The 24,843-nt window shown below is 65.2% G+C and overlaps 2 protein-coding genes across 2 annotated transcripts; one reads left to right on the top strand and one right to left on the bottom strand.

The window, feature by feature from the left end:
• IL17RA (interleukin 17 receptor A) lies at positions 1-15,561 on the top strand. Its single transcript, XM_028526345.2, has 13 exons — positions 1-267; positions 5,706-5,730; positions 6,602-6,748; positions 7,542-7,654; positions 8,421-8,547; positions 8,792-8,839; positions 8,938-9,104; positions 9,994-10,077; positions 10,292-10,376; positions 11,324-11,335; positions 11,614-11,715; positions 12,300-12,335; positions 12,835-15,561. The coding sequence occupies exons 1-13, from the start codon at positions 121-123 to the stop codon at positions 14,343-14,345; spliced, it is 2,604 nt and encodes an 867-aa protein (XP_028382146.1). The 5' UTR covers positions 1-120; the 3' UTR covers positions 14,346-15,561.
• Positions 15,562-22,920: 7,359 nt separating this feature from the next.
• TMEM121B (transmembrane protein 121B) lies at positions 22,921-24,807 on the bottom strand. The gene is given in 4 exon segments (XM_028526939.2): positions 22,921-23,064; positions 23,067-23,234; positions 23,236-23,297; positions 23,300-24,807. Coding segments are annotated over 4 exon segments (1,662 nt in total). The 5' UTR covers positions 24,705-24,807; the 3' UTR covers positions 22,921-23,037.
• Between the last annotated feature and the right edge of the window lie 36 nt (positions 24,808-24,843).

Raw genomic sequence — 24,843 nt, 5'->3', positions numbered from 1 at the left:
CCGGGAGCCGGAAGCGGACGAAGTCTGCCGACTCGGAACTGCGAAGCCGGGACGAGGCCGGCGCGTCCCCTCGCTGCGCCCCTCGCTCCGGGCCGCGCGCTCCGCCACCGTGCCGGGACCATGGGCGCCCCGCCCCGCCGGCCTCTCGGCCTCCAGGGGCCCCCGCTGCGGCGGCTGCTGCTGCTACTCCAGCTCCTGCACTGGTCGGCCCCGGGTGGCGCTGCCTTGCGGCTCTTGGACCACCCGGCCCCGGTCTGTTCCCAGGAGGTGAGACACCCCTCCCCCCGCCCCTGCCGTGACCCGGAGCTGCCGGAGCCGTGGGAGCCACCGGGAGGATGCGGAGCGGGCGGGCAGGAAGTCCGTGCTGGGGTCTCCGAGGGTCCGAGTTTGGCACGAGGAGCGGGTACCCCCCGGGGAGGACAGTTGGGGTGGAGGGCGGGAGGGGCGGTGTGGACCCGGGACCAGGCGGCATTTGCGGGGAAAAGAGGTCGCGCGGCCCGTGTTGCACAACCTCACCCCCGTCCTGGGCGGGCGGGCGCGACACCTCCGCTGGGCCCCACTGTTTGGGGAAGTAGACCGAGGCCGGCCCGGCGAGAGAGACGGGGCGGAGCTGGTTAGACCGCGGGTGCCGAGGGGGCTGGCGGGGCAGCCCGCCGTGCGCCCTGCAGACCCCTCCGTGCTCGGGCGGCTGCCGCGGGAGCCGGGTTTGCTGGTCCCACCTCAAGGCTTCCCTCCCGAGCAGCCCGGCCAGCCCGCAACAACCGGGTTAGAGGTGGGACCCCGACGGATGTCAGCCGGCTCTCTGGGGGGCAGGGTGACCCTCGGCCGGAGAACGGTGCGCACCAGCCAGGGCGGGCCAGGGCCCGAACCTCCGGAGAGACGCGGGCCGCGTGGTGCCACCTCCCCAGGAGGGTGAAGCGCTGAGAACCGGCGGATGGTTGGGGACACACCGCCCCCTGTGGCCGCACCACCACCTCCGCCCTCGGGCCTGGGGTCGCGGCTGCTGCCGCTTCCGTCCAGTAGGACACGCGCTGTGGCCACCCTGCCCTCGCCCTCGGGGTAGTGGCCCTGGGGTGGAGGAAAAACGGAAGGGGGACGAGAAGCAGCAAACACAGTGCCTGCCCCCCACAGCTGCTTTCTCTCCTCCACTGCCTCTCTGACCCCCCACACCCCCGCGGCCACCACCACTGACCCCGAGGAGGAATGAGCCACGTGTGAGTCAAAGGATGTGAGACCAGCGTGGAGACAGCTCTCCCTGCCGCACGTTGTAGACGGTTTACGGGAGAGGATGGGCGGGGAGTGGCTGTTTGGCGGGGGAGCGTGTTCCCGTGTGTTTCCATGGGAATGAGTTCCGGAAGGCCCGTGGGCTCCCGCTGCTGGGCAGAGCAGGGGGCCGAGCCCCGCAGGTCCTTCCCGCCCGCCGGGCGCGGGGCCCTTCTGCCCGAGGACTCCCGAGTTCCCTTCTGATGGCCCTTTGCCAGGCGTCCGCAGATCGGGAGGGACTGCTGCTGGGGATTGAGACTGCGACGAGACGCTGCTGTCCGACGGGCTAACTCACCCGGGAGGGAAGGGGTTGGAGCGGGCAGCTGTGGCACGGGGCGGCCCAACCTGACACCCCCGGCTCTTTGGACAGCCAGCGAGTGGGCAGCATTCCCCGGTGGGGAGAAAAACTGCCCCCTGCCGGGGTGTTCTTTGTGACAGAAAGTATGGGGGTGGGCCCGGGGGTAGTGGGAACCCCTAGACAGGGCGGTGGGCTCTGTCTTGTGGGGTTGAGTGACAGCCCTGGGGTGGGCAGCGCAGTGTGTGGGGCTGGAAGGGGAGAGAAGAAGCCACAGAGGGAGGTGGGGACTGCCGGTGGCCGGCCTGAGGGCTGGGCTAGAGTAGAAATGCCCATGACCATGACCTGAGCTGCTCCTGAGCAGAGAGGCTCCAGAGAGGGCGGGGGGGGGGGGGGCGGATGTTGGTGGGCCAGGTTTGCCACTGCCTTCCCTCTGCCAGCACCCGGCTCTCGGAGGATGCACCTGTGTACAGAGCACCTGTGACGTTGACTGGGCCCTTTGGAAAAAGGAAACTACAGCCCACAGGGCTCTCTCCCTGCTAGTGTTTTTTGTTTTTCTTTTCTTTTTTTTTTATTTTAGATTTTCTTTATTTTTTAGAGAGAGGGGAAGGGAAGGAGAAAGAGAAGGAGAAACATCCATGTGTGGGTGCCTCCCACACGCCCCCTACTGGGGACCTGGCCCACAACCCAGGCACGTGCCCTGACTGGGAATCTAACCAGCAGCCCTTTGGTTTGCAGGCCGGCGCTCAATCCACTGAGCCACGCCAGCCAGGGCTCCCTGCTAGTGTTTTAGTGGATGCGACACCCAGTCGAGTGAGGAGGACCCGGTTCGCATCCTGACCTCATCGCTTACGGTTTCTGCAACCTTGGGCATTTAGCGGCCTGCACCTGGCTTTCCCCGTTTCCATGGGGGGAGGGTCTCAACGGGGCCCATGCGGCTTCCCAGAACAGAACGGCCATCCGTGGCTCGGCTGGGTTCAGCGCTCAGGGAGACTCTCTCGGAGACAGACAGGAGCCTGCTCTGCTGTAGCCCAGCACTGCGGACACAGGAGGTGTCCGGGGGGCCGGTAAACGTCTGTGGAGTAACAGAACCCAGGCAGGCGTGACTGGCGAGTGAATGCCCCCCCCCCCAGGGCCAGGCTCAGCCCTGCTCCCCGCTGCCTGGAGGGGCACCTCCCAACCCGGGTGACACCACGGCCCCCTCAGAGGTCAGTGCTGGGGAAACCCTGAGCGGCCGCGGTTCCCGGCCAGGGCTGCGACCCGGCTTTCCCCTGGCCTCCCGCAGAGGCTCGGACTGGACCCAGTCAGGGGCTGGTAAGACACTGTTTTTTCCCGGACGGAGCGTGTGCAGCGTTCTGAACTGCTCTCTGGCCTGAGTGCTCGTGGTTCTGATAAGCAGTGAGACAGTGTTTGGCTTCGGCCTCCTCTGCTGGTGGCTGGAGGTGCTCTCCACAGGTGGGGTGCCCTGCGCAGTGTGGAGGAGGGTTCTGTGGGTGCCTCTGCGCCCTGGACGTGTCCAGGCCGGGGCCACTGCAGCCAGGAGACCCCGCAAAGTCAGGAGGTTCCCGGGTCACCCTGCTCAGGGCTTGCTTCCCCTCCGCGCTGGCCTCTGGCCTGGAGGCGGGCAGCGAAGAGCAGGGAGAGGCAAGGCTGTGCAGTGGGGGGGGGCTGCGAGTCAGCCCCACCCCCCTCCCTGGCCCCACTGCCCCGGCCTGTCCCTCCATGGCTGCGACCCACGTGTGCGTCTCTAAAGGAGGTGACCCTGACCTCTCGGGGTTTTCTGGAGAGCGGATAACTCACTGGACACAAAAAAGGGTCAGCCTGCGTGGGCTGTGGCGTGGGAAGGTGCAGGGGCACTGTGCTGGGGAGCGGGTGGGTACCCCTTCATCCGGCGCTTGCAGCAGCCTGCAGGCCAACTTCATCACGTGTGCGGGAGGGGCCCGGTGCCCAGGGCCCCCCTCCACCATCGCCGCCCCTGCTGAGTGGTGAGCCGCGGGTCCAGGTTCCGCTGTGTGGCCATCTAGAGCGTGAGGACAGTCTTGTGTTTCTTCCTCTCTCTTCACCATTGAGGGTTGGTGGTGCTGTCCCCCCATTGTATTCAGAGGGCAGGACGGGGGTGACTAGGGGCCCAGGGCCCAGCTGCTCGGATTGGAGTGTCGGCGGTGGGGGGCCCAGAGCCCCTGTGCTGACCGGCCTGGCCCTCAGGCTGGCGGCGGTCACTAGGTCACCAAGGACGAGACAAAGGCCCATCCCCAGGGGACTGCTGTCGGGAGCGAGGGGCACGTGTGTGTGGAGTGCTCAGCAGGAGGCCTGGCTCCTCGTGGAGGGAGGAAACCTGTGCAGTCACGCTGACGAGTGCTGCGGAGGTGCTGGGTAATGAGGTTCAGGAGCTGCTGTGTATAAAAACTACAAGGAAACCAATAAAGGGCAGGAAATACGTACAGACAGCAGTGGCTTCAAACACCAAGACCAAAAAGGGCGCTCAGTGCCAGGCATCAGCCACAGGAAACGGGAGGAGACGCGTGGGCCTCGCCCCTCAGCAGCTGAGCGGGCGCCCCGACCTCGCGCTGCCTCTGGGTCCCCGTGGAGACAAGGGCGCCGACTCGAGGCGCATTGGAGGAGCCGCCGCCAGTGGGGTCACTCAGAGCGCGTCTGTCGTGTTTTCGAGCAGAGCTTCCCCGTCCCAGGAGGACGAGACCGTGCAAGGGGCCCGCCTCCCGGCCATTCAGGAACCAGAGGACGCTGCTAGAGCAGGGGGCGGGGGCAGCGAGGGGGGTCTTGTGCACGTGGGGCGGCTCCAGGGCCGAGGGGAGCTTCCATCCGAGGAGCTGGGCAGGGTGCACACAGTCAGGCCGCAGTGAGCTGGGGTCCCCAGGGGGCAGACTCCGGGTGACCGGCACGCCCAGGCGCCCTCTGCTGGAGCTGCTGGGGTTCACCGTCTCTTCTTCCACCTCGGAGACGAACCGAACCGAGTAGGACTGCGTCTCCGCCGTCTTCTCCGCGCACTGCCCACCCGCCTCCCCGCTCCGTCCGGGGACAAAGGCGCCTGCCGACCCCAGGGCCCCGTTCACACCCCTCCATCCACCCCTCGGCTCCAAGACCCCGTTTCTGGTGCCCGCCAGCCTCAGCCTCCCCGCCCCGCAGGGCGCGTCCGGACCCTCGCCCCACTGTCCCCTGTGAGCGTGCCGCGGGCACCCCGCGTGGTCACAGCTGGCACTCACTAGGCGCCGGGCTCTGCGGGAGGGGACCCCGGGACAAAAGGACAGCCGCTGGGAGCCGGACTCGGGACGCACCCAGCCTCACCTGGGCGCGGCAGCCGCAGCCGACAAAATCCCTCCTCCCAGTTCCCCGGGGCGTCCAGCGGCCCGCCTGCCCGTGTGCGAGCATGTACCGTTTCTCTTAATGGTGCTCACCGGCACACACGTGCACTGCCGTCGCTTGAGATTTCTTACGAGACAGACACATCAGAGGTGGAAAGCGTCGTACACACCCAACCCGTCACCGCCGGCCCCCTCCCACCCCGAGAGCTCGACTTTCCGCGCCATTTAATTCTCGGCCGCGCGGGGACGCGGGTGCTGCGGTGCTTCTGATCCCCCGGCCCAGGAGCCGGGGGCTTGGCCGTGTCGGCTGTCCCGAGGGGACTCTGCTCCTGGGGGTCGTGAGCTTTCACGGAGACAACACACTCCGTGCCTCGTGCAGCGCGGGGTCCGGCTCCCCTCCCGGGGGCTGGGAGGGGCCTTGTGCAGTTTCCGGGGCAGGCCCGGGGTTCCGCTCCCCTCCGTCCCAGCACTGCCCGCAGACTGCCGGCCGGGAGCCTCCAAGGCCTGTCACCGCCCCACCCCCACCCCCGCCCCCTGCCCTGGGACCCTGGCAGCATCTCCTAAACATGGAAGGTTCTCAGCTCAGAAGGTTACTCAGAAAACACCTGTGTCGCTTCCCACCACTGTCCCCACGTCTCCTCCTGTTTCTCCTCTGTGGGGCCGGATGAGAAAAGTGCCAGGGTCCCCTGGTCCCCTCCCCGGACGGACCCCCAGAGTGGGGGGCAGGGCCGGGAGCGTCCATCCTCGAGAAGGAGGCAGAGGGAGGTGGGCCCCGGCCTGCGAGGGGAAGTCCGTCCCGTCGGTAATTACCCCCTCTCTCCCCACAGGGGCTGGACTGCCGAGTCAAGAACAGTAAGTGGCCGTTTTTGTCCTTGTTGCTGCTGCTTTGATCATAAAGCGAGACCTTGTGCAGATCGCTGACGGGCAAGGGCCGCACCTCCAGCAGGAGGCGCCCTGGAGAAGTGTGTGCGCGTGCGCGCGCGCGCACTGCCGCTTCCTGGGAGGACGCGCATCGCTCGGCCCCTGCGCTCAGGGCCGAACCCTGGGTGCTGCTCCGTGTGCCGGTCGCCCCCCTGTAGAGGGAGGCACGTCTGTGCCGTGGATTTTGTTCTGTGTTGTTGTTTTTTAAGATTTTATTTATTTTGAGACAGGGGAAAGGAGGAAGAGAGAAACATCAACGTGTAGGTGCCTCTCAAGCGCCCCCTACTGGGGACCTGGCCCGCAACCCAGGCCTGTGCCCTGACCGGGAACCGAACCAGGGACCCTTTGGTTCTCAGGCCAGGGGCACTCAGCCCACTGAGCCACACCAGCCAGGGCTGTTCTGTGTTTTAATTCGGGAGGAGGCACACACTGCAAGTGTGTGTGCTAACGAGGGACCCTGCCGTGTAAAACCAAAGCAACTCTGATCTGTGCCCCGTGCTCCCTCAGCCCCATCTCCAAGCACCGCTCCATCTCTCCACCCCGCCTGTGCTCTGTGCTCTCCCTCGGGGTCCCCTGTAGGCTCCAGAGCTTTGCGGCGACCCCGGGCTAGCAGGAGGAAAGGGGGGAGGCTACTGAGATCGCCTCCGAGGGTCGAGGGTTGTGGCCCCCGACTGATTAAAGTCCCGCCCTCCGGACGGGACGTGCCGCTGGGCGTCTCGCGTGCACGCTTCCGTTCCTTGCAGTTTCTCCAGAATCTTGCAGGCCGCGGCCACCTCTGACGTCTGCATTTCCTGGCCACCAGGTACCTGCCTGGATGACAGCTGGATCCAACCTCGACACTTGACCCCCTCATCGCCAAAGGACGTCCAGGTTGAGGTGCGGGTGGCCCGCACCCGGGATGGAGACCGCGTCCCCGTGGTTCACATCCAGTGGGCATTGCAGACGGACGGTGAGCGGGCCTGTCCGCGGGGCCGGGGACCCTGCCCCTCCAGGGGCACCCACAGCTGGACCAGCCGGCTGCCCCCCTCAGAGTCAGGCTCCCCGTCCCGTGCTCAGACACAAGGGCCCCGATTGAGAGCTGAGCGCACCCTGCGTGTCGCGCAGCGAACACCTTTTCACCGTTTCAGAGACCAGACCTCGACCAGGCGTTCCCGTCCCGCCACCGTCTGTGACAGGCCTCCCCTCAGTGGGATGTCTTTGCGTCCCTGGGGAAAAGGCTGTGTGGTGAATATTTACCGCGGCACCAAGTGTTTATGGGGAAATACTCCCACGTTTGCCAGGCTGCTTTGCCCCTTAATCTAGGGGCTGCTGTCCCCTGAAGCGACACCCCCAAACCTCTTGGGGGTAGGCGGTTGCAGCCCGGGTGGGCTGGGGGGGGGGGGCTTTTCTTTCTGTGGCCCCAGCTGCTGCTGCTGCTGCTGCGACAGCGTCTTCCAGGACGGTGGCCACCACATTTGGCCCCCAGGCCCTGTGGCCAACGCCCCAGCCCCAGACTTGCAAAGCCCTTGCTCCCAGCCCAGTGTGAGGTGCTGCTGGTCCCTGCCTTGCCGGGAAGTAACCTCTGCAGGGCAGGTGGCAGCCCGCGTAGGCCCAGGAGCTGGGAGGAGCAGGAAGTGGAGGGTTGGGTAAGACACAGATGTTCTTACCCCAGAGGAAAGTGACACACCCGGTGGCTGGTCTAGTTCGCCTGCAACTGTCTCCTCTCCTTACCCCCCCCCCCCCCGCTCCCACCCCTACCGCAGCCAGCATCCTCTCCTTGGAGGGGGTGGAGCTCTCTGTCCTGCAGCTGACCACCAACGAGCGGCTGTGTGTCAAGTTTGAGTTTCTCTCCAAGCTGCAGCATCATCGCAAGCCGGTAAGAGTCGAGCTTCTGGGCACGTTTTGGGGAACTTCCCAGTTGAGCGCAAGCCCTGCATTCCTTTCCCGCCTTCCTTGGCGAGCCACGGCAGGAAGTGGAGGGGGCAGCGGACTTCCCCGGTGCACCCCCAGCCCCCTTTATCTGTAACCGAGAGTGATCGGAGCTGCCCCCCACCCCCCCCGCAAGGGACCTGATGTGTCCGGACCGGAGGACTGGAGCGGGCAGGGCATGGGTTTGTGAGCTCTGCACAACTTTGGCTCCAAGCAGTTCTGATGCCAGTTTGAAAATGCTCATTTAGATCTCCTGCAACCACAGACCCCTGCCCGTGTTTAATCGGGGCCCCCAGAGTGCCGGGTGCATGGTGAGGACCAGGTGCTCTGAAGAGATCCCCTGGCTCTCCCACTGGAGGAGGGGGCGTCACTGAACACACAGGTTTTAGCTGCCTCCCGGGAGCCAGCTCTCCCGTGGCCCCCAGTCCTGGCCCGGCCCCCTGATGGCTCTGTTCCGCACTTTGAGGGGCCGGTGGGGGCCGAGGGCTCGCCCCCAAGTCTCCTGGGTGGGATCCAGGTGCTTTGACGTAGGCAGGAAGGACCAGGGGAGACGGAGCCCAGATACAGGAGCCTCTGGTTTCGGATCTTGTTGTGATGGTTATGCCTCCTGCTTCACTGAACTTTGGGGGTGGGGGGGCGGGTGCTGTGGGCGCAGCTGCGCAGGAGGCACTGTGGGCGACCTGTCCGACACGCCCTTCCGCCCTTGTCCTCAGTGGCGCTTCGCCTTCAGCCACTTCGTGGTGGAGCCCGGCCGGGAGTACGAGGTGACCGTCCACCACCTGCCCAAGCCCATCCCGGACGGGGACCCGAACCACCAGTCCAGGACCCTCCTCGTGCCGAGTGAGTGCGCCCTGCCCCTCACCACACGGGGCTGCCCCTCACCACAAGGCCGGCGGGCTGGCCCTGGGCTCCGGGGACCTCAGGCCGACGGCCGCGGTCCGGTCCTGGAGCTTGCCTGGAAGGAGCCATCCTCCGACGGGCTCCCCGGCAGGAAAAGGCGGCGACCTCAGGGGTCCGCGGCCGGGAGGGAGAGCGAGCCCGATGAGACAGGGGCCTGACGCTCTCCCTCCTTCTGGGCCTGCAGACTGCGACGACCGCGCCATGAAGGAAACCAGGCCGTGCGTGAGCGCAGGTGAGCCCGGCCAGGGGCCCTGCCAGGGGAGCCTCCTGGGGGGGGGGGGGGGGCACGCGGGCCCCGCCTCACGCCCGCCGTGTCTGTGCCCGGGGCAGGCAGCCTGTGGGAGCCCGACATCGCCCTGCGCCTCCTGGAGGCCCCCCAGCAGCTGCAGGTCAGCTTCGCCCCGTGGAACGAGTCCGCCCGCTACCAGGTCCTGCTGGAGAGCTTCCGGCGAGACGACGACGAGACGTGTTTCCAGCGCGTGGTGGACATACCTGCGGTAAGGCTGCCCCCCCCCACACCCCAGCACTGCTCAGAGCCGCCTCTCGGCCCCTCACCGGTCCCCACAGAGCTGTGCACACCGGGAGCCCGGCACCCAGTGGGCGCTGCGCCCTTTTTCCTGAGTGTAGGGCGTAGTCGATGCGAAGTTGTTCTGTGGTTGAGGTTTCCGTTGGCCCTTGCTGTCTCTAGCGACAGAGTGCAGCTGGTCTCTGCCCTGCTCAGCAGCCCTGTCTTTGTTTGTTTTTAAACCCTCACCCGAGGACAGGCCCACTGATGTGAGGGAGGGAGGGGGGAAGGGAGGGAGGGAGGGAGGGAGGGAGGGAGACAGGGAGGAACGTCAGTGTGACAGGGAAGCATGGATTGGCTGCCTCCCGTACACCCCCCGACTGGGGATCAAACCTGCAACCCAGGCCTGTGCCCTGGCTGGGAATCAAACTCGTAACCCTTCAGTTTACGGGATAGCACTCCAACCCACGGAGCCACCCAACTAGGGCCTGTTCACCCTTCCCTGGCACACTTCCTCCCCTGGTCTCTTCTTGTTGGGCTTTGTTGACTCAGTTTATTCCAAAAAGGATTGGAGGACGTGGGAAGTGTTGAAATGCGGAGGAAGGGTAACTGAGGGTGAGGCAGTCAGGTGAAGCCGGGGCACGATGAACACCGAACTCAGGGCCACGCCGCAGGGGGTGGGCACAGGTCTGTCCCCACGAGCCCCCGCACCCACAGCCGACAGGGAGGTGCCGGGCACTGGCTGTGTCCCGAGTTCCCAGCGGGCCCAGGCACTGGGGAAACGTAGTTTTGTGGGCCCAGAATCCAGAAGGCGTGGGTCCTAGCCATCCCGGGGCGCCCCGACACCCCCACCTCGAGCCTCACCTGCCCCTCGCCCACAGCCCACGGAGGAGGCCCTCCACCAGCGGGCCAACCTCACGTTCCTGCTGCCCAACGCCGACTGGTGCTGCCGCCACCAGCTGAAGGTGGGTGGCCGGTGCGGGGGGGGGGGGGGGGCGTGCACAGGGGGCACTCCTCCCGTGGAGACCAGGGACGGGAGGAGGACAGCCCCTGACGGGCGCTCTTCCTGAGGACCCCACGCCTCCCCTGGGCGCGGGTGCCCACCCCACAGCCGGCCTCCAGCGCCCGGCTGTTGGGAGACCCCCAGCGTCCCCGTGTTCCCTGTCCCCCTGCTCTCAGATCCAGCCCTTCTTCAGCAGCTGCCTGAACGACTGTGACAGACGGACCGTGAACGTCAGCTGCCCCCAGACCGTGGACCCTCCAGGTAGGAGGCGCACGGCCATCCCGGGACTCGCTGGGGCTGGGAATGGGTGAAGGTCGGCAGCTTGTGTTGGACCCCGACCTGGCCCGGGGGCCAGGGACAGAGTCCAGCTGGGGTTATTCAGGCCTGTGATGCAGGGCTTCAGCAAGACACCCCGCCCAGTGGGGCTCCAGAATGCCGTCTCGGCCACGTAGCCTCAGGCAAAGGGTGCCGCCTGTCTGACCTCAGCCTCCGTGGCTGGGGAATGGGGTTGTCACGCGCCCCACACAGGACAGGGTGCTGTAGCACGTCATCGTTTTTAAGGGGTTTATTTTAAAGATTTTATTTATTCACTTAGAGGGGAAGGGAGGGAGAAGGAGAGGGAGAGAAACACCAATGTGTGGTTGCCTCCCGCACGCCCCCTACTGGGGACCTGGCCCACAACCCAGGCCTATTCCCTGACTGGGAATCGAACCAGTGACCCTTTGGTTCTCAGGCCAGTGGCACTCAGTCCACTGAGCCACACCAGCCAGGGCCACATTTTTGCTTTTAATCCTTATAAGTTGGGAACCATTGTGCCAGGATGGCGAGACTCCCTCTCCTGGGTTCACAGATGAAGAAACTGAGGCTCAGAGATGTTGTGACCTTCCCAAGGTCATGCCCTGGGGCGGTGGCAGCAGAGCCGGTCCACAGGCCCCTGCAGCCTAACCGTGGCTCCGCCCACCCTGACCCAGAAGCAGCAGGCGCGGCGGCTCTGGCCTGACACGCAGCCCAGCCTCCCAGCTGGGTGGTGGGGGCCGCTGGGCGGACAGAGACCTGGGTGTTCCGTGTGGGTGGCTCCATTGGGCATCACCTGTACCCCCAGGGCTCCGTGTCAGGCCGCAGCTACCCACAGGCCCTCGGTGGGGGTCGGTGACAGTCTGGGGACCCTGCACATAAGTGAATACCATTTCCTTTTGCTCTCATTGCAGGCCCGGTTGCAGGTAAGGCCAACACTCCTTCCCAGCGTGTACCATGGGGGGCCCGAGGGGGCCTTCCTTGGGGGCCTTCCTTGGGGGCCACATGAGAAGCCCCCGACTGGGTCTCGTGCAGAGCCAGGCGCCCAAGGTTGAACCAACAGGCCTGCCCAGGGCTGGGTGAGGCCACCAGCATGTCATGGTGCAGGCGGGGCCTCGGGGCGGGGGGCATCGGGGCGGGGGGCCTTGGGGCGGCTGGCACCACGGGCCCCCCTGCCACACCTCGAGCTGCTCCGCTCCCACAGACTACGTGCCCCTGTGGGTGTACGTGTTCATCACGGGCGTCGCCATCTCGCTGGTGGGCTCCGCCATCCTGCTGACCCTCTGCATGACCTGGAGGCTGTCGGGTAAGGGGCTGGGTAAGGGCCCAGACAGGGTTTTCTTAGGACAAAGAGGTAGACAGGTGTCGGTCCCCCTCTACACTGCCACTCTCTCTGGCCGGGTTCCAGGCAGGAGAGGGCGTGGGTCTGTGGTCGGGGGCCCGGCCCCGCCCTGCCCGCCAGCGCCCTGGGCACCTCTTCTGTTGACGCGGGAGGCCGCCTGCATCCGGCAGGGCTCTCAGGGTTCGGTCTTGGTCCATGTTTACTGCTGGGAGGGGGGAGGGGGGGCGGCTGGGTCCTCGCCCAGAACACCTATGACCCCTGCCACCTTTGTGTGTCCCACGGGCTGGGCACGTCACACACACCAGCTCACTGAACACCCCCAACCCATTTCACAGAGGCACAAACCGAGTCTCTGAGGCGTTAATAACATCCCCAGGTCTCAGGGCTCATCTCAGCCAACCAGGGGTCACTGCTGACTGATCCCCCTGCTCTGGCTGCTTTCCCTTCTGCGGGCGCTGGGGGCAGATGGGGGTGCAGCTCCCCCAACAGGCGCGGCTGGGGTCCCTGTGTCTCTTCCGAGTGAGCCAGTGCAGTATCGTTCCTTTCAGGGTCTCGTCGCGAGAAACCGGGCGCCAGGGACCCAGGTCAGTGTTTCCCGGTGTGGGCACGCCGGGGTGGGGGGCAGTTTGGAAGGCTGGCTGGAGGGGTCTCCTGACATACCTGGGTGGGTCTGACTCCTGTGTCTCTTCAGGAGCCTTGCCTTTCGGGGGCCGGCCTTCTGCGCCCCCTAGGATGGCGAGGGTGGGAGATGTTGTTTAAATCCCTCAGACGCAGGCCAGGCACCTGCTGTTCACTGTGAAAAGAGATCGCCCCTGTAACGTTTCTGTCCCCTGGGCGGGCCTCTGCACCCTTCTCTCCTTTTTAGTAAAGTGCAGGCTGAAGGCCAGAGAGAAGTGTGAGGGGCCGAGGAGGCCCCGGGCTGTGATTCTTCCCATGCAGCCAGGACGGGTCACACGGCAACGCCTGGCCCACCCCAGGGCCCGGAGCTGGCCGGCACAGCTGGTCTGGTCCGCCCACGGGCCGTGGTGGGGGCGTCTGCACGAATACACCTGAACGCGGGGGCTGGGCTTGCTTTTCCCCCAGATGCCGTGCCCACTGCCGGCCTGGCGCCGCCTCCCCTGAAGCCCCGGAAGGTCTGGGTCGTCTACTCGGCCGACCACCCCCTCTACGTGGACGTGGTCCTGAAGTTCGCCCAGTTCCTGCTCACCGTCTGCAGCACCGAAGTGGCCCTTGACCTGCTAGAGGAGCAGGTCATCGCGGAGATGGGGGTCATGACCTGGGTGGGCCGCCAGAAGCAGGAGATGGTGGACAGCAACTCCAAGATCATCATCCTGTGCTCCCGAGGCACCCGGGCCAAGTGGCAGGCCATCCTCGGCTGGGAGGAGCCCGCCGTCCAGCTCCGCTGTGACCACCAGAGGCTGGCCGGGGACCTCTTCACCGCGGCCATGAACATGATCCTGCCGGACTTCGAGAAGCCGGCCTGCTTCGGCACCTACGTCATCTGCTACTTCAGTGACATCAGCAGCGAGGACGACGTCCCCGACCTCTTCCACATCACGCCCAGGTACCCGCTCATGGACAAGTTCGAGGAGGTGTACTTCCGGATCCAGGACCTGGAGATGTTCGAGCCGGGCCGGATGCACCGCGTGGGGGAGCTCACCGGGGACAACTACCTGCAGAGCCCCAGCGGCCGGCAGCTCCGGCAGGCCGTGGACCGGTTCCGCGAGTGGCAGGCACAGTGCCCCGACTGGTTCGAGCGCCAGAACCTCTGCTCGGCGGCCGACCAGGACCTCCAGTCCCTGGACGAAGAGGTGTTTGAAGAGCCGCTGCTGCCGCCGGGACGCGGGATCGAGAAGCAGATGCCGCTGGTGCGGGAGCCCACCGTGGAGGACGGCCTGGCGGTGGAGCTGCTCCTGACCAAGGAGGGTGGGCAGGTGGCCCGGCTGCACCCCCAGCATCAGCCCCAGGGGCAGCTGGTGGCACAAAGCCTGCAGACCACCGTGCTGGCTCTGGAAGCGGCCCCTCCCGCTCAGGCTCTGGAGCCCGTCTCGCCTGCTGTGCTCAGGAGCAGCGTAGCCAGTCAGGTGGCCGTTGTGGAGGGGGGTGAGGCCTGCCCACTGCTGGAGGGTTCTGGCCCCCAGCGGAACAGTGTCCTCTTCCTCCCGGTGGACCTGGAGGACGCTCCTCTCTGCAGCACCCCAAGGGTGCTGTCGGACGACCTCCCCGGGGCCGTAAGGGAGAAGCTCGAAGGCTTGATGCTCTCGCTCTTCCAGCAGAGCCTGAGCGGCCAGGCTCCCGAGGTCTGGGGGCGGCCGGCGCCAGCCCTCCAAGAGCTACACACGCCCTACGGGGAGGGGCAGCGGGAGTCGGTGCAGTCTGACCAGGGCTACATCTCCAGGAGCTCCCCCCAGCCCCCCGATGGGCTGGTGGAAGTGGAGGAAGAGGACGTCGGGCAGGACCTGGGACAGTCGGCCAAGCGACTGTCCCCGGAGGCGCTGGAGAGCCTGCGGAGTCTCCAGAGGCGGCTCTTCTTCCAGGAGCTCCGGAAGGACTCGGGCTGGGACAGCATGGAGCCCGAGGGCCCGGTCCCATAGGGCCTGCAGACCCAGGGCGCGAGAGGGAGTGTGAGTGCCCGAGTGTGCACGTGTTTCTGTGTGTGTATATGTATATATGTTCCCGTGTGAAATAGCACCTTTCAAATGCAGACATCCTGATTTTGATGCCTAGACAGCCTTCATCATTTTTCTTTCTGGGGCCGTCTGGTCATCCTCCATCCCCACAAAAGTCTGCAGCCCGTTCCCAGGAGCTGGCGGCAGTGGACTGGAGTCTCCATCGTCCACACATTTGTTTACTGTGGATTTTGTGCCTGCTATGTGCCAGGTGTCCAAGATACAAGATAGAGATAAACTGTACCGGTCCTTGGCCCTGGCCGCTAAGGAGCAGGTTTGCAAATAGAGGTGGTGTGCAAGCTGTGAAGGCCCAACCGAGGCCTGCCTGGGGCCAGGAACACACAGAAGGGGACCCTGGCCCAGGGCGCAGTCCTGGAGGGGGCGATGGGTGAGCCGAAGAGGAGGCTGCTTCCCTGGGCCGGCAGGAAGCTTGTGCTTGGAGGAGGCACCGGTGCTGAGGAGGGAGGGGCCCGCCCCCTGCGGGCTGCGCCCCGAGCCTGGGGAGCCGTGGTGGAGAGTCAGCCGCAGCCCAGGCTGGGCGCTGGGCCATCAGCCCGAAGGCCTGGCACTCCTTGGATATGATGAGCTGTTGCCCTGCAAAGGTGGCGGCTGAGGGCCAAGCATAGCTGGGAGGCGCCTCAGGTCGTCTTGGAAAGAGGAGACCTGGGAGGTGAGAGTGAACAGCATTCATCAAGGAGAAGGGCCTGGCGTCCTGAGCCCCTCCCCCCTGCCCCCTGCCCCACACTGGGTCCAGCAGTAAAGCGAACTGAGTGTGAGCTATGGAGGGTCCACGTGGGGCGGTGGGAGGGCAGTGAGGCTCTGGTCAGGCCCTTTGTGGGCGGAGGGGTGGGTGCTGTGCTGATCTTATTACAGGTGTGAGGTTCAAAGGCAACACTGGGGGAGAGACACTAAGGCCAGTGCGTGAGGTTCCTGGGAGAGCACCCTGGGATGCCATCTGGCCCTGCAGCCGAGGGTGTGCCGCGGCCTGTACCTGAGCACTAACCTGCAGCTTTGAGTGTTACGGGGGGTGGGAGGGGAGGAGAGGACTGTGAGACGTGATGGGAAAGCAGGCATCTTGGCTGCATGTGTGTGTGCGTGAAGGGAGGATCAATAAAAGGATGAACACACTTAACTCTGGGAAGCCTGCCTGGTCGTTATTTGTGAGTCACACGATCCCGAAGGTCAAGAAGCTCCTTGCTGGGGAGTCCTCTCTGGCAGTGAGTAAGACGGGGCAGCAGGACCACCGGGACAGGCCCAGCCAGTGTCTAGTCTCGACCCAGCCCCAAAGCCGCAAAGGACCTGTGGGGGAGGGGTGCCACAGATGGGACGCCCGTGTCCCCTCAAAGTCCTTAAGTTGGAATCCTAACCCCCAGGCAAGGGGTTAGGGCCACTATGAGAGAGACCCTGAAGAGCTCCCCCCGCACTCGCTGCCATTTGAGGGCACAGCGAGGTGGTCACCTGGCACCAGGCTCTCACCGGACATCGCATCTGCTCAGCATTGACCTGGGACTGCCCAGCCTCCGGGACTCGGGGCAAACAAATGTTTTCGGTTTACATATGACCTGCCTGGTCTGCGGGACTGTCACAGTGGAGTGAGGGAGTGAGGGAAGAAAGCCACCGAGTCCTCCCAGGCTCTCGGGGTCCATCTCTTCAGTGACCACGACCGGGAGGTGGGCCTCCTTGTGTCAGGACGCCCTCCATGCTCTCCTCGACTGAGCGCTCACTAAACGTCCGCCCTGTGGCCACCACACTGGACACGACCCTCCCCGGAGCAGGGCTCCGCCTGAGAGCAGCATGTGGGTCCCGGTGCCCAGGAGCACCGTGTCCCCCACAAACCCTGCGTTCTGGCTTTGCTGCCTCTGTTGCCCACTCTGTCCCCTTTACGCGTGGGGCGGCTGTTTTTCCCCCTCCCAGCCTAATCCCTGAGCTGTGCAAGTCACCCACTAGGCAATCCACAACTGGCCCCGTGCAGTCCAGTGGCTTTTAGGAGTTCAGAGTTCAGCGATCGCCAGCAGAACGGATTCTAGAACATTTTCTTACCCAAATAGAAGCATGGCACCCCTTAACAATTACCCCCAAGCCCCCTACCCCGCCCCTGGGCAACCACCCATCGCTGCTCCCTCCGCGGAGGGCCTGCCGTGGACGCGTCGCCTGTACAGGGATCGTGAGGTTCGGCAGGCGGCCTGACCCTCTCTCCACTGTCATTCCTCCACTGCTTCCCTGTCCCCGGAGCCCCCAAATCCTGCACTGGTCACTCTGGGGCTGGAAATTCTTCCTGAGAGCGGTGCCTGCCGTCAGCCAAGTGCCAAGAGGTGCCCAGCACGCACGAAGCCCCCAGGTCTATCTCATCACATCGCTCTGCACCAGGGCTGGCGGGCTCCCGCTGCTCCCCGAAGAGCCCCTCCAAGACACAGGCCCCAGCCCCGAGAGCTGCCGCCCTCCCGGCTCACCCCGCGGTTTTAACCCGGACGCTCTTTCTGCCCGGACGCTCCCCGGCGGGGTTTCCGTCCCGAGGGCTTCGCTCCGCCACCGAGACGCCCGTTGACTCCCTGGAGCCGGGTCTCCCAACCCGGGGAGACGGGACGTCCGTCCGCACTTCCCGCCGGGCTCTGCAGACTAGACGGAGCCGCGCCAGGGTGAGTTCCGTTCTCCCCCGCCCGCACGCGCGGGGGCGGGGGCGCCCAGTGGCCGGACCTCAGAGTGACTCGCAGAGCTGGCCCAGCCCAGGCGGTCGCGTCGGCTGAGCGCGCGCAGCCCAAGGTGGGCGCCTGGCTCTGCTGCCGGCCGGCCGAGCGGCTGGGATCCGTTACCCTCCGCAGGCCGGTCGGCCGGCCGGCCGGGGGTGCTGGTCCTGGGCCCCCGTTCAACGCCGACAGGAACCCCCGACTTGCGGTGTGAAGAGGAAACTTCGTTCGGGGCAGCGCGGCTCGAACGTGGCGGGCGACCTGGCGCCCCGCAGACAGCGCCGACCCGCCGCTGCGCTTCGGTGTATCCGCTCGCCAGCGCGCACGGGCCGCCGCGGACTCCAATCCTTGAAGCCTGATTGGTCCAAAAAGGCCGTGTTCTGATTGGTCAGAATGGACACTCCCTGACTGATTGGACGGGGAAAGCCTCACTCCCATTGGCTGAAACGGAATCCCAGGAGCTCCTCTGCAAGGGCCGCTGAGACGGCAGGAACCCAGGGCGGGCTTCTCCCCGGTGCGGTTTCCTCGTGAGGCCCCTGCGCAGGAGTGGTTGCTAGGCTCCTGTGGGGAGTTGTAGTTGTTGTTGTTGTTGTTGTTGTTGTTTTCAACTTAAGCCCAGTTAGCTACCTACCAGGACACCGTCTTAGGGGTCTTCCTGCTCAGGGCTCACAGGCCTCACCTTGCTTGTCTGGACAATGGGCCCAGCAGGACTTCCTGCCTCTCCGGGGCCGTGTGAGGAGTGGATGAAGCACACCTGGAAGCGCCCAGGAAACAGTCCACACGCTACAGCTGTGAGCGGGCCCAGGTGTTCCCGCGCCTCCCGCCCCAGCCCCACCCACTGCTGCCTTTGCCAGAGGCCAGGGGCCGCCTCGGTCTCCTGCCCCCGCACGGAGCAGCGCTCGGACCCGAGTCTGGGTCAGAGCGGCTCGTGAAGCCGCAGCCGTGTACCCCGCCTCCTTCCCTGCTGCCTCCGCTTTCCCTCAACGACAAAAGTCACGTGCGATCGATCCGACACTTGGCGTGAATTGAGAGCTCAATACACATGTTGTCTGAGTGAATGAACTCATTTTCGGAAAATTGAAACAATATGGATTCTATAGATTATAGGTTACGAGAGAATACGAAATAAAGCAACGGCCCCAGCCTGTGGGGACAGGCTGTGAAGGCCGGGTGCCCCGCTGCCTCCTGCTCAGTGCCTCCCACCTCGCTCCCCAACGGCTTCCAGGCCCCTCGCCTTCCTTTGGCCTCTCCCCAGCTCCCCAGGCCCTGCTGCCTCGCCCAGACCTGGGCACTGGGCCCACTCTCGTGTCCCCTCCATCCCGGCTGGCTCAGGCAGGCAGGCAGCCTGCTAGAGGCACTCGGAGCCCCCTCTCTCAGGACCTGAAGGGTGCGAGAAGTGGTGTCCAATAGGCCTTCTCCCCACCCGGTACCCAGACGCCTGTCCTAGGAGGAGTAGCCCGTTGGGGTGTTCACACTTCAGTGTCAGTTAGTTTACTGGATCTGCCTTTCGGAACAGAGAGGAAGGAGATACAAGGGTGCCCGAGAGGACGGGAGGGAGCAGGGAGGAGAAAGGGAGTCCCCACGGGCCGTCGCCCCTTCTGCCAGGACACGGCCTCAGTGCCTGTCTCACTGTCGGCCTTTGCCCAGCGCCCCCTGCACGGTGCACACGGGGGACGTGAGAGCCCGCCCCTGCTCTTTGGCCAGAAGCTCTCCACTTCGGCGGACGCTGCACTGAACCTGTTAACAGCAGATGTCAGAAGGCTGCCGGGGGTCCAGGTTTTGGAAACGGACACACCTGGGTCGGGTCTGGGTTCCCTTCCTGACCGCAGCGTGGCCTTCAGCAAGCATCTCCGTCTTTCCAGACCTGGGGACAATGCACACGAAGCTACTTTGAAGGGGCTGTGAGGACGGCGTGAGCCAGGGCGCACCGAGGGCCGGACACAGCCCAGCCCAGGATGTAATTCCGTGCTCGTCCCGAGGGCCGGAGCTGCAGGCTCTGCCCCAGTCCCTCCGGCAAGGCCTGCGGGTGGCCCCTCCACAAACCCCACGCATCCCTGGATCACGCCTAGAGTTCTTCATCGCCTTTCACAAGGCGCCTTCCTAGACACTCCGGCTGGCCAAGGTCGGTGCAAGCTAGCTAGCTTGCTTGACTGTGAGAAGTGTAGAGATGTCTATGAAATGCGTAGTTAAATTAGCCATCTCACTCTACATCTAGATCTAGGAAGAAACGAAAGCACGGTCTTAAGCGGTTCTGTAATCCTCTCCCGTGTAAATTTTGTTCCCTCGTCACGATGATAAATGTCTTGAGGAAGAGGACCATGTTGGCCTGGGTCGCCTCCTGTCATTCTCGCCACGGCCCGGGCAGGTGGGCCATGCCGCTCCTGTTTTACACGGGAGGAAAACGCCCCGGGAGGTCAGGGGAGGGCCCAAAGCCCGCGCGGGCGGAGGCAAAGCCAGCCTGCGACCAGGCGCTGACGGTGCCGACCTTGGGACGGCCAGAAGCCTCGCAGGGCAGGAACACGGAGCGGGTCGAATGGTGCTGGCTGCCTCTGGGCTGAAGAAAACACCAGACTTTATTGTTGTGCAGAATCAGTGCTCTTAGACTCGCAGTTCCCTTCGTGTCAAAATAACAATAAAACAAAACAAAACCCCACGGCCTTGCGCTTCTCATTCACACGTAAGAATTCATGCTTCTGAAGGCGCAAGAGCAATAGAGGAGTTCAGGGTATTTAAAAATTAGTTCTCAGCCCTGGCTGACGGGGCTCCGTGCATCGACTGAGCACCAGACTGAGAATAAAAGGGTCGCCCATTTCCATTTCCAGTCGGGTCGCGTGCCTCGGCTGTGGGCCGGATCCCCAGTAGGGGGCGCACAAGAGGTGACTACACCTCTCCTTCCCTTCCCCTCTCTAAAAATAAATAAATGAATTTAAAAAAAATTAGTTCTCAGTCTTTCCCCTTTGGTAAGTTATTTTTAGAAAGAAATGGAGGAGAAAGTTCCGGGTGGCTGGGGGATCTGAGGCTGCATCTTCGATCACTCCGCCTACAGAGAGCCTGGCTAGACCCCCCCCGCCAGGTCACGACCACAGCCGCACGGCCTCCCCGAGTAGCCGGCCGCTCCCTGAAGGAAGTAGCCGCGGTGCGCTCATCGTGTTAACACAATATATAAGTAAGTGGTGACAAATGTCACAGTGACATTTAAGAATTTAGCAAGGGAACCAGGACAGGAAAGATCTTAAAACAGACCGCACAGGAAGCTTGTCACAAGTCTCAAGTTTTTATTTTCAGAACAGAAGCTGGTTTTATTTTTTAAAAGAGAAGGGGAGAAAAGTGTGATAAACGCTAGTGAGGTGCCACTTCCCCTTGCAGGCTCAGGCTGCCAGGCAGCTCTTCCCCCAAACCCCACGAGCTCCAGTCAGGACGCGTCCTGTGTCCTGTGTCCTGTCGGGGCGGCCGCAGGGGGGTCTGGTCAGCGCCTCCCCGAAGCAGGTGCGGAGGGTGGCGGCCCGGAGCAGGACGTGCCAACGGGAGAGCACGTGCTAGAGGCAGGCGGTCTGGGCTCTGGAGCGGTTCCTGTCTGTGGGGCTGTGCTCTTGGCGGCAGCCTCAGGCGACAGTGCGCCCCTGCTTCCTGACCCGGGGACAACCTCAATCTGACCCCCACACTACAGGTGCCCCTAGAAGGCAAGAAAAACGAAGCTGTAGGGGGCGTTCCTCTTGTGATTCAGGCAAGGGAAAGTAAGTAAAAGAACTCAAGGAAACACAGCAGAAGGAGGGAGGGAGGGCCTGACCCCCGAGCACGAGGCGGCCGCAACCAAAGGCTTGGCAGACAAATCTCCCCGGTTGCCATCGGTTTCCCGACATCCGAGGGAAGGGGCAGCTTCCTGGGAACCTATCACAGCCTTCTCTCCCCAGGAAGCCCGGCAGCACCCCGATGTGAGGCCGCCGTCCCAACAGCACAACGGGGGCGGGGCAGGAGCCAGCTGGGAACTGCTGGGGCTTCGGACGCCACGTCCTTCCCTGTCACGGGCACCAGGCCGCAGAGAGACAGCGGGGCCGGAAGGAGGATCTGGAAACGGGACAGAGCAGCTAGGAGCCCCCCAGGGCCTGGGCCCCCAAACTCGGAGCATGTGGGATTCCGAGGGAAAGAAGAGGAGCGGGGCAGGAAGGAGAAAAGGCGGGAAACACCCCCATCGCCTGCAAACGCAGCCGGCCTGCATGGGGCCCGGCGGGGTGCAGGGCCGGAAGCCCAGAGAGTGGTGCATCGAGGGCAAGTGTTTTCCTCATGGCTCCCCACTCGAGAGGGCAAGCCCCCCCCGAGAGCGCTGGTTAAGCCGTCAGCCCCTCTTGTGGCTCTATTTACATGGATGTCTGCTGTCAACAAGCCCCCACAAAAGTTGGGGACAGCGGCCCAAGCAAAAGACTGAGGCTCAGAAAGCAAAAATGAGCAACAATCAAAACTAAAATCCGTGACTTTTCTGGCCCTTGTGTGTCACAGCACCCAGACCTCCCCGAGCCTAAGAACCCTAAAGAACGGAGGAGGGGAAACAAAAACCCTCATGACCCCCCTCCCCATCCTGTTGCCAGGTGGAGGATTGTGTTTCCCGGTCCTGCTCCCAGCTGCGCACTCACCTCCCCTGGAAGTACTCATTCTGCCTGCGAGAGTCCAAGGGGGTCCGTGGGCACCCCTGTTGTCCCTTCACAGCAGCCTCAGCAAGAGGAGCCCCAGGGAGGGGGCTGGGCAGTGCCGGCTTTGCTGCCCCACCATTCACAAGCCCCCCTTTCCCCTGGAGATGCTCCTAACCGGGGCAAAGGGCAAGGGTCACCACACTATTTGCAAGGACAGCTGGGCCCGTGGGAGCCCCCACTTCACGTCTGTCCAGGAATCCCACCAGAGCTGTGCTCTGGGCCAGACTCTGGCCCAGCCAGCAACACCCCTCGGGAAGGGAAAGAGATCTGGGTGCAGCGGGGAGGAGGGGGGAGCCAGTGGCTGATACCCCACAGACCCTGTAATGACCTTGACAGCAAACCCCGTGTGGATCCAGGGGTCATGTGGAATGCAACTTCTGGGCAGTTTGTCTTTATTTTTTGCAAGTGGCATCAGTGCATGATGCGACGGAAGTCGAAAGCGTGGAGGTAGAAATGTCTGCCACCCACGAGCGGGTGTGGTTTGGTCCTTAGGGCAAGACCCCTCCCCTCCGGCCGAGCTGGGAAGAGAGGAGCCAGACCGACGAGGTCCTGGGGGAGCTTCTCCCTTGACGAAGAGCCCAGGGCGGTCCCGGGAACGCGCGGCCACGAATCCGGGTGGGGACGGGAGGGCGGTGGCATGTGTGGCGGGGGACAGCAGGGCCTCCCCAGATTCCCTGCGACTCCGAGGGCCTCCCCAGGGTGGACACCAGAAACCACACAACGCAGACAGAGGGACGGGACTTTGCATCTACAACTGGGTAGAAATCCTACAGAGACATCGGGGGACAGTGGCTTCTGAGTCCACTTCGAGGCGGGGGACAACGGCTGCTGACCGCAGCCAGACAGAAGCTGGCACTTCCGATTCGAGAGGCAAGGCCCAAGGCCCAGCACCTCGTGCCTGGGCACCTCCCCTCCTCTGAGCCCCTCCCCGCCGCACGGCGGGGTGGGAATGAGGGTGGCGGCGGGAAAGCAAGAAGCAGAGGCACCAGACCCTTGGAGGCTGGGGTCAGGGCCGGGCACGGAGAAGCGAGAACAGAGAGAAGCGTGGGGCCTTCCTCCCTCACTGTCAGCGGCTGGTCTTCCTCCACGCCCTCTTGACCAAGGGGCACAGGAGGACCACACCCACCCTTGGCCCTACCAGGGTGGACCTCTTCCAGACAGAGCTTCGTGTCCTCTGCGTGAGAGAAGGTCAGAGGACAAGGGAGCAGAGGTCTCTCGAGGGAAAAAGCGAGAGCCCCCTTGTTCCGCTCAACTCTGGGAGGCCACGGCGAGGGTGTGTTGACATAGCCATGGGCCCCCCCTTCGTCCTCGGAGACGCAGTGGCTCAGCCGGGAGCCCCCCTGAGGCTGCGGCGGGGGCGGCGGCGCGGAGGGCGGGGGGCCACAGCCCCCTCGGGCCCGACTGGGGGGTGCCCGGCTCCCCGAGTCCCAGCAGCCCTCTAGGGCACTCCAGGCCCCGGCATCCGAGGAAGAAGAGGTTCTTGAGCATGAAAATGGAGAGGGGCTGCGGTAGCTCACCACCAGCAGGCAGCGCAGCGCCAGCAGGGGCACGTCCACCAGGCAGCCGCCCCAGCAGGCGCAGGAGGCGGCCGCAGCAGCGCGGCCCGGGGCATGGCACCAGGCGACGTTGAGCTCGTAGAGCCAGAGCACGGGCGAGGAGAGGGTGAGGAAGTAGACGGCGATGAGCAGGTAGCGCAGGTGCGCGGGCAGCGGCACGCGGCCCTCCAGCATCAGCTCCACCAGGGTGAAGCTGTCTAGCAGGTCCAGGCACGTGCCCAGGAAGCAGCCGGCGGCGCGGTGCTGCTGGGGCTGCAGGACCAGGGGGCCCGTGGAGCCCGGCGGGGCGCCCGCCTCGCTGATGGCCCGCACCAGGCTGTAGAGCAGAGGCACCGACAGCGCCATGGTGAGGCGGAAGCCCGTGGTGCCGAAAGGCGCGCGCAGCTCGATGAGGTCGAGGATGATGACGTGCCCAGGATGAGCACACCTTGGGCGTGAAGGCGATGGAGTAGATGAGCCAGGCCAGGTAGGCGAAGGGCGAACTCGCCCACTGCTGCTGCTGCCGCTCCGGGCCGCCCCCGGGGCCCCCGCGGGACCCGCGAGACTTGGCCCCGGCGGAGGCGGCGTGGTGGTGGTGCGAAGGGTGGCTGTGCGCGCCGCCCCGACGGCTCCGGCTGTTCTTGGCGAAGAAGGATGGCCCAGCCCACCACCACGACCAGGTCGGTGGCGATCCAGGAGCACCAGTACAGGTCGGTGACGGCGATGAGTGTACGGTCCAGCAGCCCTCCCTGCGCCAGCAGCAGCACCACGGACAGCGCCTGGTAAGCCCCAGCCGCACCCGGCGCTCTGGCCGCAGCCGGGCGCCGACCTCTGCGGGCCGGCGGGCCGGGCGGCCGCAGCAGCAGCAGCAGCGCGAGCAGCAGGAAGGCGCCGCTGCCTGTCCCCGTGCGCACCGCAGCCCCGGCCGCGCGGCCCCCCGCACCCCCGGACGCCCCCGGCCGCAGCGCCCCCGCCGAAGTCCGCGCAGTCATGCTGCTGGAGAGGTGGCGTGGACGAGGGGGGTGGCGGCGGAGAAGGCGGCGCGCGCGGGGTCCGCGTCGGGGCGCCCCCCGCGGCCAGGGGGCCCCCGGGACTCCCGGCGGCGGCGGGCGGGCACCAGCGGCTTGCTGACACTGACGCTGTCGTCGTCGTCCTCGCGCTCTGCTCCGGTGCTGCTGCTACTGCTGCTGCCTGCTGCTGCTGGCGGGGGAGCCGCCGCCCCCGCCCCGGCTGGCGCTGGCGCTCTGTCGCCCGAGCCGCTCCCGCACGGGGGGCGCCCCCCCGCAGGCACAGGGGCTGCGCCGGGCCGCTGCTGGGCGAGGCGGGCAGGAGCCGGACGAGGACGAGACCGAGCGGGGGTGGCCGAGCGCCGGGGTGCATTGTCCTCCGGGGCCGCCCGCGGCTCCCAGCCCGCCACCCCCGGACTGGCGGGGCGGTCGAGGGAAGCCGGGCCAGCCGCCGCCTCCTCCCCAGCGGCGGGAGCCGGACCAAAGTCGGGCAGCAGGGAGATCCGGACTGG

The sequence above is a fragment of the Phyllostomus discolor genome, chromosome 11 (genome assembly GCF_004126475.2).
Source record: "Phyllostomus discolor isolate MPI-MPIP mPhyDis1 chromosome 11, mPhyDis1.pri.v3, whole genome shotgun sequence".
Classification (NCBI taxonomy): domain Eukaryota; kingdom Metazoa; phylum Chordata; class Mammalia; order Chiroptera; family Phyllostomidae; genus Phyllostomus; species Phyllostomus discolor.
The sequence above is the reverse complement of the archived record's forward strand: the minus strand, read 5'-3'. Positions and strand labels throughout refer to the sequence as shown.

Coding starts and splice junctions, on each gene's coding strand:
- IL17RA (XM_028526345.2), top strand. CDS start 121: ATGGGCGCCCCGCCCCGCCGGCCTCTCGGCCTCCAGGGGCCCCCGCTG. Junction 8,548..8,791: donor CAGGACCCTCCTCGTGCCGA/GTGAGTGCGCCC, acceptor CTGGGCCTGCAG/ACTGCGACGACCGCGCCATG. Junction 11,716..12,299: donor CATGACCTGGAGGCTGTCGG/GTAAGGGGCTGG, acceptor CGTTCCTTTCAG/GGTCTCGTCGCGAGAAACCG.